At 33.1% G+C, this 10,776-nt stretch overlaps 2 protein-coding genes across 5 annotated transcripts; both read right to left on the reverse strand.

Annotated features, from left to right (window-relative positions):
• Positions 1 to 5: 5 nt before the first annotated feature.
• LOC111699926 (uncharacterized protein C19orf60 homolog) lies at positions 6 to 4,713 on the reverse strand. Of its 2 annotated transcripts, XM_023470712.1 has the most exons (7): positions 4,614 to 4,700; positions 2,923 to 3,020; positions 2,611 to 2,690; positions 2,074 to 2,181; positions 1,893 to 1,949; positions 1,784 to 1,836; positions 6 to 490 (listed from the first exon to the last, which is right to left on the reverse strand). In XM_023470712.1, exons 2-7 carry the CDS (start codon positions 2,936 to 2,938, stop codon positions 403 to 405), a joined length of 402 nt encoding a protein of 133 aa, XP_023326480.1. In that variant the 5' UTR covers positions 2,939 to 3,020; positions 4,614 to 4,700; the 3' UTR covers positions 6 to 402. The 2 variants fall into 2 exon arrangements, with proteins under 2 accessions (XP_023326480.1, XP_023326479.1); XM_023470711.1 differs by lacking the exon at positions 2,923 to 3,020 and having other exon boundaries at positions 4,614 to 4,713.
• On the reverse strand, positions 4,703 to 10,529 carry LOC111699925 (E3 ubiquitin-protein ligase rnf146). Of its 3 annotated transcripts, XM_023470708.1 has the most exons (7): positions 10,371 to 10,520; positions 9,629 to 9,715; positions 8,407 to 8,487; positions 8,121 to 8,186; positions 6,078 to 6,152; positions 5,730 to 5,789; positions 4,703 to 5,278 (listed from the first exon to the last, which is right to left on the reverse strand). In XM_023470708.1, exons 1-7 carry the CDS (start codon positions 10,503 to 10,505, stop codon positions 5,234 to 5,236), a joined length of 549 nt encoding a protein of 182 aa, XP_023326476.1. In that variant the 5' UTR covers positions 10,506 to 10,520; the 3' UTR covers positions 4,703 to 5,233. The 3 variants fall into 3 exon arrangements, with proteins under 3 accessions (XP_023326476.1, XP_023326478.1, XP_023326477.1); XM_023470710.1 differs by lacking the exons at positions 4,703 to 5,278; positions 5,730 to 5,789; positions 6,078 to 6,152 and adding an exon at positions 6,251 to 6,373 and having other exon boundaries at positions 10,371 to 10,528; XM_023470709.1 differs by lacking the exons at positions 4,703 to 5,278; positions 5,730 to 5,789; positions 6,078 to 6,152 and adding an exon at positions 6,515 to 6,640 and having other exon boundaries at positions 10,371 to 10,529.
• Positions 10,530 to 10,776: the final 247 nt, after the last annotated feature.

Here is a 10,776-nt window from a genome sequence, read left to right on the forward strand (position 1 = left end):
CAAAGAGTACTTGATGTTTGTATTTTGAATATAAACTAAAAACGGTATTTAATCACATTGTTTGTTTAATAATTTACAAATGTTGTATTCTTGATTACAGGGGTGTTAAACGCTTTAGTCCCATCATTAACAAAATGTTCTATGCTGGTGAATTTATGACAATAGTTCCAGATGAAAAAAATATGTTCTATGCTGCTTGATCTATGTCAACGGTTCCAGGGGTGTTTAACGCTTTAGTCCCATCATTAAAAAAATGTTCTATGCTGGTGAATATATGACAATAGTTCCAGATGAAAAAAATATGTTCAATGCTGCTTGATCTATGTCAACGGTTCCAGATGTAGAAAATATGTTCTATGCTGGTTGATCTATGTCAACAGTTCCAGATGTTGAAAATATGTTCTATGCTGGTGGATCTATGTCAACAGCTTCATATCTAATCTCAGTTAATAACTCATTGATATCCTCACACAACTTTGTTAGACCTACCCTAAAAATAGTGCAGTTTCAAGTTAAATTTTTTTTGGTCATGGTTGACCCTCTTCAAACTTCAGCTGTAGCAATATGATAACCATCAAATATAAATACATATGTATTATATATATATATATATATATAATCTAATAATCATAAGTTTCTCAAAGTATACAAATTTTCAGTCAATCAGAGTTTTTTACAAAAAAAATTACAAAAGACACTGGACTATAATGTTTAATCAATTGAATGCATTGACAGAAGTTTCTGCTGAAGGATTAAATCATGAATGGGTAATATCTGAGAAGAGTAAAACAATGGCTCAGTATGAGCGTTGAATTTAGATTTTGAGATAATTCTTACACACTTTCTTTGCAAAAAGAATAATGAGTTTAAAGATTTTAATGAGGCAGATGAATAGATATGAAGGCAGTATAGAAAAAGTGGATGAACTAGAGCATAATAGAGAGACTTTAAGGCAGAAGACGACAATACATGCTTAGCTTTACTAATCGGGAATAGAGCCTTAGAGATCTTGTTTCTAGTTTGTTTAATATGATACTCAAAATTAAGGTTTTCATCAAGAAAAACGCCAATCATTTTAAAAGCCGGAACCCTTGAACTGTTATTAATCCTTTCAATAGGGAAAAGAATTCAAATCATTGCAATTAAAAATAAACTAGAAGTCCTCAACTTTTTTTTTGCTTAGGTCTTGGTAGGGTTGTATTAATTGCAAGTTTATCGGCTCTCAGAATCATTCCCAGTTCCTGAACCTCAAGGTTTACAAAGTTTCCAAGTTCTATAATACTTTTTTTAAAGCAGTTGTATAGTCAGCAAAGAGAAAGTTCAACAGGAAATTGCTTTTAAACATATCATTTATAAAAATCAAGAAAAGTCGCGGTCCTTAAATTGATCCCTGGGGAACAGAAATATTCAAGGTTGTAAAAAAACTGGATAAAACATCATTAACCATGACATATTGCCTTCTATCTTTAAGATAGCTTTCCTTAGATTACGAATCATACACGCTAACCACTGCTCCATCAAACCCTGACAATTGGGGAATGAAATAGGGACCAGAGAGCTCAACCAACTCATTAAGTTGAGGGCCTTGCATTTGCATATATATAAAAATATAGTTTGCTGATAATTAGATGTTAAATTCAATTTTGAAATAACAAATTAAATTTTATGAAAATTCTGTATTTCTGTAAAAAGAACCTCTTTTTTTTGCCCCCTGAGCCCATAAACAAAATCTTTAATTTTAAAACACTGCAAATTATTCTCCATGCAGTTAATATCTTTTTACCTAATGAGCCGGGCATTTTTTTCACAAAGATCATCTCCAGGATTATCCAAAGCCTTAATGTAAAATATGATTATTTTAAAATTCAGTTAAATTATTATTCCTAACTGACCTGCTGGACCGCTAGCTGAAGATCAACTACAGTTTGAAGTTTCTTTTCTTCCAGTTCCTTGAAATTATTAGAATAAAATGCTGATTCAAAACCTCAGTCAATCAATGAACCAATCTATGAACCAATCCATGAACCAATGAACTTACCAACCAACCAACCAACTAATTTCTATAATCTGTACCTGCACTCTGCCGATCAGGTTTCCAAGGTTAGTATCTGAATGGTGGGTGTCCAGTTTTTTCTTGATTTCAATAATTTCTTTAGATATATCTTTGAACTTGTCTGTCACCTGAAATATTTCTCTTTTTGAACCAATAAAGGGACTATAGGCGTAATTTTAACTGACATTCTTTTTAAAGATGGGCATACGGGATAACAAATTCACAATACTCTTTCAACTCTTCTCTGATCAAAGATTATAAAAATATTCTAAATTTTTAATACTGATTACTTTTCATTGTAGTTTCTTTAAGAAAAAGACTTCCAAATGTATGCAGCAGACAATGTAGGAATTTGTCAAATTTAACAAGTTCTCAAATAGAAAAACGACAATATCTTATTAAAAAAGGGGACCGTTCTGAATCAGACACTTCATAAATTTTGGTCCACTTAAAATTACGTTTACATTTAGGAGAATGATTAGGAAACACGCAGTACAGTAAATAGACACATTTTGAAAAAATTGTATTTTTGCATTGCAATACAAAATTAAGCTCACCTCGCTAACATTCTTTTTGAATCCATCAAACCCATCTTCGTAATTCGGAGCAAACAGTAGAAACTCTTTGTGAACTTCATCTGCAGAAATCAGAGATTTGATTAAATCAATTAAAAAATGTGTGAATCAATCAATTTGAAAATCAAAGAAATCAAAATTAAAAACATTAACAATAACATAAAATCAAATTAAAACACTTCAAGCTGATTAACTCTACACCTGTTTGTAGTATTCTCGCACTACTAAACTTATGCAATAAATTAGCAAACTTAAATTGGCACTTTGATGAGATTTTACTTCAAGTTATCTTACTTGTTTTATCTATCATCTGTGTAACCTGATGACATTGCAGATCGGGTTATTCCTATCACTCGGGCCTAACCCTCATGCGCCGTCAATATCTTTGCAACCTGACATTATTATACTTCAGCTATCTCCAACATACAGAGTAAGCCTTATATAATTGTATGCACGTGCAATTATTGCCACCCAAAGTAATAAAGTCATTCTTACAACATATTTACATTTATTTACATATTTATAAATGCATATATAACATCACATAAAGATATTTACTAGTACAGTTATTAGCTTTGATCCCTTTCTATTCCTAAGGTTTCTCAGCTTGACGTTTAAGCACTTTCTCAGTTAGGTTACCAAGTCTAAAGTGCATGACTGATATAGCTTTCAGTCCGTCTATCAACTTTATATCTTTATTATTACAGGTATGCTGGTCAACCCGCTCCTGCATAATCTGGAGCAGATTCCAAACCTGATTAGACAGCCTGTCTCTGACCTCTTTCATAGTTGGGTCAGGATACAGCCTGTACTCTTGTTCCCAAGTCTTCCCTGTGTCCCAAACATCAACTTGTGGGACATCAGCAGACTGAAGGGAGTTAACGTCCTCAGGAATGGAGGACAGGAGCACATAATCTCTTTCCGGAGTTCTCTGACTTCGGTCTCAAGCTTCTTGTCTTCTCCAGGATATCTTGCATCTCCTCATCCTCATCAATGTCCTCTCATAGATCCTCCACTACGTTCTCATCCTCCGAGGCTGGAACGGTGACAACGGAAGCATTCCCACTGACAAGAGGAGCAAGATTTGTAGGATCCACTTCATCTACGTCTAAAGCAGCTTCCTTGATGTAAGCAGGGTTCATCTTCTTCCAAGTATAGCTCGTCCAAAAAGGGTCCCTCTGTATGCTGTCTGTGCGCTGTGTATAGCACAGGTCCCGGAGCGGTAATGTGCATGAGACTTGTGTCTACTCTGCTACGGCTCGGGATGTACTGACTCCTGATATCCCGTTGTATTTAAGGGACTGTTCACTCTTATCAAGAACAATCCAAGATACAACATGTTGAAAAGCTACGAAAAATTATTCTCGAATTACTAGACCGCGTTATGACAACTTATTAAAACCTGAACAGTGGACACTTTTCAAAGGACAACCATTGAACCAAATTCCAACCAATGTCATTTCAACCTTGTTTAGAGAAGCACACTGAAGGCCAAGTTCTCATGTAAGTAAACTTAATAAAAGTGAACGTGAGATATTCTAGGCGATTATTTAAAAGGACTTGAATTCCGCGAAATATTCTCTCTCTCGCTCTACGTTCCTACAGCCATATGGGACAGTGGTTGTACCTTCAAGTGACCTTACATTTAGAAGTGGGGCACGCCCCATTCACAATGCAACCGTACCTTTCAAACATTAATCTGATCAATATTATTGAAGATGTTGTCGTTTTCCTAGCAATGTTTAATTATGACGATTTCGTCCATATTGTTTGTGAAGCAGGAATATTTCTTAAAAGATACAATAGAAAAGAAAACTCTCTTGATCAGACAAAACTTTTAGAGACACAATTGTGAATCGTTGCCACTCTATAAATTGAGGCTCACTTGAAATTACGCATACTCCCCCTTTAAAAATGGGATGGCTATTGATGATTCGACAGAATGATGGGTGATCGTTTTTATTATTAAAATGAATAATGATTACCAAGTTGATGAAAAGTTTGAATCCTCTGTTCTTGAATGATCTGAAACCTGCGCACAAGTATATCCGCCATTTATTAATTGATTATTTAACTGATTTGTCTGAAAATATAATAATTATTCTTGCATAATCACAATGTTAATTTGGATATTCACATTTTTAAATGACATAAATTGTATCAAATTAGTAAAAAAAAGAAATAATGAACTGTAATCAAATAAGGATAACGATGTAAAAAAATATATCAGACATCAACTATTGAAATTTTTAATGAAATATCAATTTAGTTGAATGATTTGAAAATTGCTAAATAGCTTGATTTCGATCAAACAGACTTTAATCAGTCTTTAATAATACTTCTATCAGGCTTTAATTAGTCTTTAATTGGGCTTTCATGAGTTTTAAATTAGGCTTCAAGGAGTCTTTAAGCTTTAATAATTAAGCTCTTATCAAAATTTGATCAGGATTTACCCTAAAGATAAGTCTGTTTTAAGTGCTGTAACGACAGATAGATAAATTTTCGATATTATTCACCCGTAAATCGTAATATAAATAGATGAATGTGCATTGTGCAGTGAACACTGTACAGCTTTAAATGCACTGCACAGCGTACAGTTGATATTTCAATTATCATAATTCTTTGATCTTTTGTGTAGTCCAGCAGTGCCCTAATAACAACCAGAAATTTAAAAATATTTTTTAACTAATCTAATACAGAGGCATTATTGTGAGGGGGGGGGGGGCAAAACCAACCCTCCCTAAATACAGACAGTTATTGTGAAAATTACTTCATCTCTATCTAAGCTATATTAAAAATTCCAAGATTTTCACTCTAAATTCCAGTCTCATGTCCCCCCCCCCCCACTCCCCAAGTTGGGCCTCTGATCTAATGAGGGAATTTTGGCATAGTAATAAGTTAAATGAAAAAATATAGAATAAATCTGAGTCATAAATGTCTTTTACAACAATAACTGCACAACATTTTTTTTTTTTAACTCCAGAATAATTGAAACTCAAGCATACCTAGCTAAAAAAAGAGAGTTCCTTTCCATGCTTGGCGAATTTGATTTCGAATTTTATTTTGAGATTTTAAAATGAACTTTAAATATTTCTGATTTCCTTGCAGGTTGTTGATCTCAGGTCACGCTTTATCTTCCGTTTCCTCCCAGGATAATCACGCTAGAAGTTAATATTTATCATTAGAAAGTCCAAGTCCAAGTCCAAGTCCAAGTCCAAGTCCAAGTCCAAGTCCAAGTCCAAATCTAATTGTCCAAATCTAATTGTCCAAATCTAATTGTCCAAATCTAATTGCCCAAATCCAATTGTCCAAATCCAATTGTCCAAATCCAACTGTCTAAATCCAATTGTCTAACCCCAATTGTCTAACCCAAATTGTCTAAATCCCATCACCTTAATCCAACTGTCTAAATCCAATTGTCCAAATTAAATGGCAAAATGTGGCTGTACCTGATACTGTTCCATGTTCATGAAATCTATTGTGTAAAGGTTTCCACAAATCAATGTCTCAAACTGCTGTACCCCCTAGATAAAGATAGTACAGGGTTAACCACAAACTGCTGTACCCCTAGATAAAGATAGTACAGGGTTAACCACAAACTGCTGTAAACCCCTGGATAAGGATAGTACAGGGTTAACTACAAACTGCTGTACCCCCTACATAAAGATAGTACAGGGTTAACCACAAACTGCTGTAAACCCCTGGATAAAGATAGTACAGGGTTAACTACAAACTGCTGTACCCCCTAGATAAAGATAGTATACAGGGTTAACCACAAACTGCTGTAAACCCCTGGATAAAGATAATACAGGGTTAACCACAAACTGCTGTACCCCCTGGATAAAGATAGTACAGGGTTAACCACAAACTGATGTACCCTCTAGATAAAGATAGTACAGGGTTAACCACAAACTGCTGTACCCCCTAGATAAAGATAGTACAGGGTTAACCACAAACTGCTGTACCCCCTAGATAAAGATAGTACAGGGTTAACCACAAACTGCTGTACCCCCTAGATAAAGATAGTACAGGGTTAACCACAAAGAATGCGACTTTAAAACGTGTTAAAAGGCACATTTAGTGATCTAGCGAGTACACTGCTGTAAATGAACCATCGGGTCTCAGGTCAAAACAACCTTTTCTTTGGAATATTTTAATAATAATATGCAGTCTTCTGAGTTATTAACTCAATTTTCAGAAAATGTCATTTTAGGAATTCTTGAGTAAATCCATTTTTAAGATATTGTAGAAATCAAGTGCATTTTCAGGTCTAAAAATGTATCTTTAGTTTCAAGTATTTTTTGCAATATTTTTTGAACTGTTAATGGCAGGGTCCCCAACTTTTGTAAGTTGTCCTTAAGACATGTTTTAGCAAAAAAACAAAACCATAAGTGAACTGCATGACTGTTTAAGTACTGCCTGAAAAAGGGTTTTTGAAGTGAAATCCTTAAAAATCTAATCAAAAAGACTTTTTCAGGCCTTATCTAGTCAGTCAGGCAGTTGACTTAGGGCTTTGATTTTTTACTACAATATGTCTAATGACTGTTCATGAAAAGCTTCAAAATTTTGTGACCGTGCCATTTACAGATAAAAAATATCGCAAAAACCCCCAGAAGAAGCATATTAAAGTCTCCAAACGAAATTGAAGTTTGATCTTAGACCTGTAAATGAACTTGATTTCTGAGATATCTTAAAAATAGATTCACGGAAAATTCCCTAGGTGGCATTTTCTGAAAATTAAGATTATAACTCATAAGACTGCATATTAACATATTCTGGAAAAAAAATCAGGTGTTTTGATTTGAAACCTGATGGTCCATTTACAGCAGTGAGCAAGATAGAATCAGACCTGCAGCTCCAGGTTACCAGGAATGTAAGAAAAAAGACTGAATAAATTTCAATTGATTTTAGATCTACTTTTATAGTCTGCCCTAGAAATAATTTTCATCATCGGCTTGTAGACGGGTGAATACTATACATATACATCCTAGCTCTAATTTGAATTAAGAAACTAGTAAGTTTAGGATCAGAAGATTCAGGCAGAGAAACTTTCAGTCAGTTGATAACAACTTCAGTTCAAAAGTACCTAAAATGATCATCCTAGGCTGATGCAGTGTTAGTAAAAGAATAGGATTATTTAATGTTTTATATCATTGCCAACAAGATGGAAAAGAAATAAAAAGAAAATAAAAGTTAAACACCAAAAAAATCCAAATAGAGCTTTTTCAACAACAAATATATGTATGTATCCTGCAAGACTGTCACCGCCAGAGCAACACACCTGGCCGTCTCTTAAGTCTCATCATGTATTTTATAAGCACATCCAGATTTTAATATTATCTTAACATTAATTTAATAATTATTGTTATGTACGTACAGTATAAATACTGAAATATTTTATGAACACCATAAATGAAAAAAAAACAAGTTTTGATCTCTTAAAGTAAATCAAACAGCAGATTGAAAAAATTATTTGTAAAAATAAAATTTACCTTTCCATAATTCTCCTCGATTTCTTCACAGTTTCTTTCCTCAAACCTCCACCATCCTTTCCTCCCCTGAAAAAAAAATATATTTTCCGACAAAATTTTTTTTTAAATTAAAATTAGTAAGCAAATTAGAGAATTAACTATTGATGATAAACTAGCTGAAGAGCTTTCTTATATAAATAATGCCCTTTCTTTACTTCACTAAGTCAAACTCCAAGTTTTTTCCAATTAAAAAGATATTATAAGAAAAATGATTAAGTGAACTTCTAGTTTTTGCAATAAAAATTACCTCATAAAACCACTGCCATGAGTTTTGCTGAGCGATCAAAGGCGGTGTTTCATTTAGATCCTTAGTGACTTGGTCCAACACCTATTTAAAGGGACTGTAAGCGTGTATTTAAGTGACCCTCCAAGTCAAGGGTGGCAATGCCCAATGTGCAATAGTACCTTTAAAGCGTTGTCTGATCAAGTATAAATTAGATCTCTATGTTTTTGTTAATTAAAAACTGTTCATTTTCATTTTTGGCTTATCTATTAACGACTTGCGCATTTCTTGCATATAGTCCCTTTAAGGATGATTAAATGCGCTCATCCTTGAAAATAGAAGATCACAAGATCAATATTGTATTGTGCCAACCTTTTGTTATATAGAAACAACATCAAAAGATCAAAAGATCAATATAGTGGCAGATCAACCTTTAGTAATATAGATAAGATCACAAGATCAATATAGTGGCAGATCAACCTTTAGTAATATAGATACAAGATCACAAGATCAATATAGTGGCAGATCAATCTTTAGTAATATAGAAACAAGATCACAAGATCAATATAGTGTCAGATCAATCTTTAGTAGTGTAAATACAAGATCACAAGATCAATATAGTGTCAGATTAATCTTTAGTAATGTAAATACAAGATCACAAGATCAATATAGTTGAAGATCAATCTTTAGTAATATGAAAACAAGCTCAATATAGTATAAGACCAATATTTCGTTGTTTAAACACAAGATCAAAGATAAATATAGCGGATATCCTTTTGTAATGTACAGTGCGTTCCAAAAGTGTTTGGAGCAAATTTGACTACTTATTTTTTTTTAAAGGATTAAAATCATCGACTTGGGAAAAGTTTTACATAAAATATTTTCAGTTTATGCTTCTCTTTGTGTGACAGAACCATCCAACCAAAACATAATTAGGAAATTAACATTTTAGATGTTTAAAATCAAGATCAGTAGTTAATTATAGTGAACGATAAACCTTTCAGAAACTTGAAAAAGAGTAATTTTAGTTAAAACCAAAAACTATTTTAGTAACATTTTGTGCATCGTGCTTTAAATTGGGGGAAAAAATCATTTATAAAATCACATTCTTAATTATTAAATGCAGCTGAACAATTCAACTTTAAATATATTCAATTTAAAACTCAAGTAAATAATTTAACACAGATAATATTAACTGAGGATAAAAATGTTACGAATGAATAAGATTGAATAAGAAAAATCTAACCTTAGCTGATTCCAGGTAGTCAGGAGAGAAAGGTCTTCTGCACAATGAGCAAAGTGGTGATTGACTTCGATCGGTTAACACCAAACCCTGAATATTTCTAGATGTAACTAAAGCCTAAATATTTCTAGATCTAACTAAAATCTGATTATTTCAAGATGTAATTAAAATCTGAATATTTCTAGATGTAACTAAAATCTGAATATTTCAAGATGTAACTAAAATCTGAATATTTCTAGATGTAACTAAAATCTGAATATTTCTAGTTGTAAGTAAAATCTGAATATTTCTAGATGTAACTAAAATCTGAATATTACTAGATGTAACTAAAATCTGAATATTTCAAGATGTAACTAAAGCCTAAATATTTCTAGATGTAACTTAACCCCTGAATATTTCTAGATGTATCAATACCCTGAATATTTCTAGATGTAACTAAACCCTAATTAAACCTCTGAGTATTTCTAATTAAAACTAAAGAAAACTTAGAAATGTGAATGAGAATATATCTAAATTATCTTGGTAACCCACCCTTGCCTGGAAATATAAACTTTTCTTATAAAAGTCGACCAACTTAACTTAGAATTTTAAACCAGGCTAAAAAAACATTTCCATGGTTCTACCGTGTTCCAAAATTAAAATCTGAGAAAAATCTGTCCAGGGGTTCAAGAATTATGATCGGACATCTAGACAGAGATTACTTGTTTTTATATATATGGCTTAACCCTGTTAATTGTAGCAGTACCTTAGCACATAGAAAGCAAAATGTATGCCCGCAGGGTAGAGACACAGGATGAACTGGATCATCCAGGCATACACAACATTCATCCAGGCCATCACTACTTATCCTTAAACAGAGATACAGGATGAACTGGATCATTTAAGCATACACAACACATTTAATTCGGAAGGATGAAAATGGAGGTCTACGTAAACTTTAAAAATCTCAAGAAAACCAAAAAAAACAGGATACAAAGCAAAGATCAGATCAGATCAGATCAGATCAGATCAGATCAGATCAGATCAGATCAGATCAGATCAGATCAACAGTACAAGATTGAAGATCTGGGGGGAGGGGGGGGGGGTGACAAATTGGACGTGAAAAGGTAAGTTTTTTTATTCTATTTCATACTTTTCCCCTAAACACTTAT

This window comes from Eurytemora carolleeae, unplaced genomic scaffold (assembly GCF_000591075.1).
Source record: "Eurytemora carolleeae unplaced genomic scaffold, Eaff_2.0 scaffold317, whole genome shotgun sequence".
Taxonomy (NCBI): domain Eukaryota; kingdom Metazoa; phylum Arthropoda; class Copepoda; order Calanoida; family Temoridae; genus Eurytemora; species Eurytemora carolleeae.

Excerpts from the sequence above, each read along its gene's own strand:
- LOC111699926 (XM_023470711.1), bottom strand. The coding sequence starts at position 4,683 with ATGGCGGATATACTTGTGCGCAGGTTTCAGATCATTCAAGAACAGAGG. Across the intron at positions 2,691-4,613 it reads TCAAACTTTTCATCAACTTG|ATGAAGTTCACAAAGAGTTT; the intron begins GTAATCATTATT and ends TGATTTCTGCAG. Across the intron at positions 1,950-2,073 it reads ACCTGATCGGCAGAGTGCAG|GAACTGGAAGAAAAGAAACT; the intron begins GTACAGATTATA and ends AATAATTTCAAG.
- LOC111699925 (XM_023470708.1), bottom strand. The coding sequence starts at position 10,505 with ATGATCCAGTTCATCCTGTATCTCTGTTTAAGGATAAGTAGTGATGGC. Across the intron at positions 8,488-9,628 it reads ACTACCTGGAATCAGCTAAG|GTGTTGGACCAAGTCACTAA; the intron begins GTTAGATTTTTC and ends CCCTTTAAATAG. Across the intron at positions 8,187-8,406 it reads CATGGCAGTGGTTTTATGAG|GGGAGGAAAGGATGGTGGAG; the intron begins GTAATTTTTATT and ends TTTTTTTTTCAG.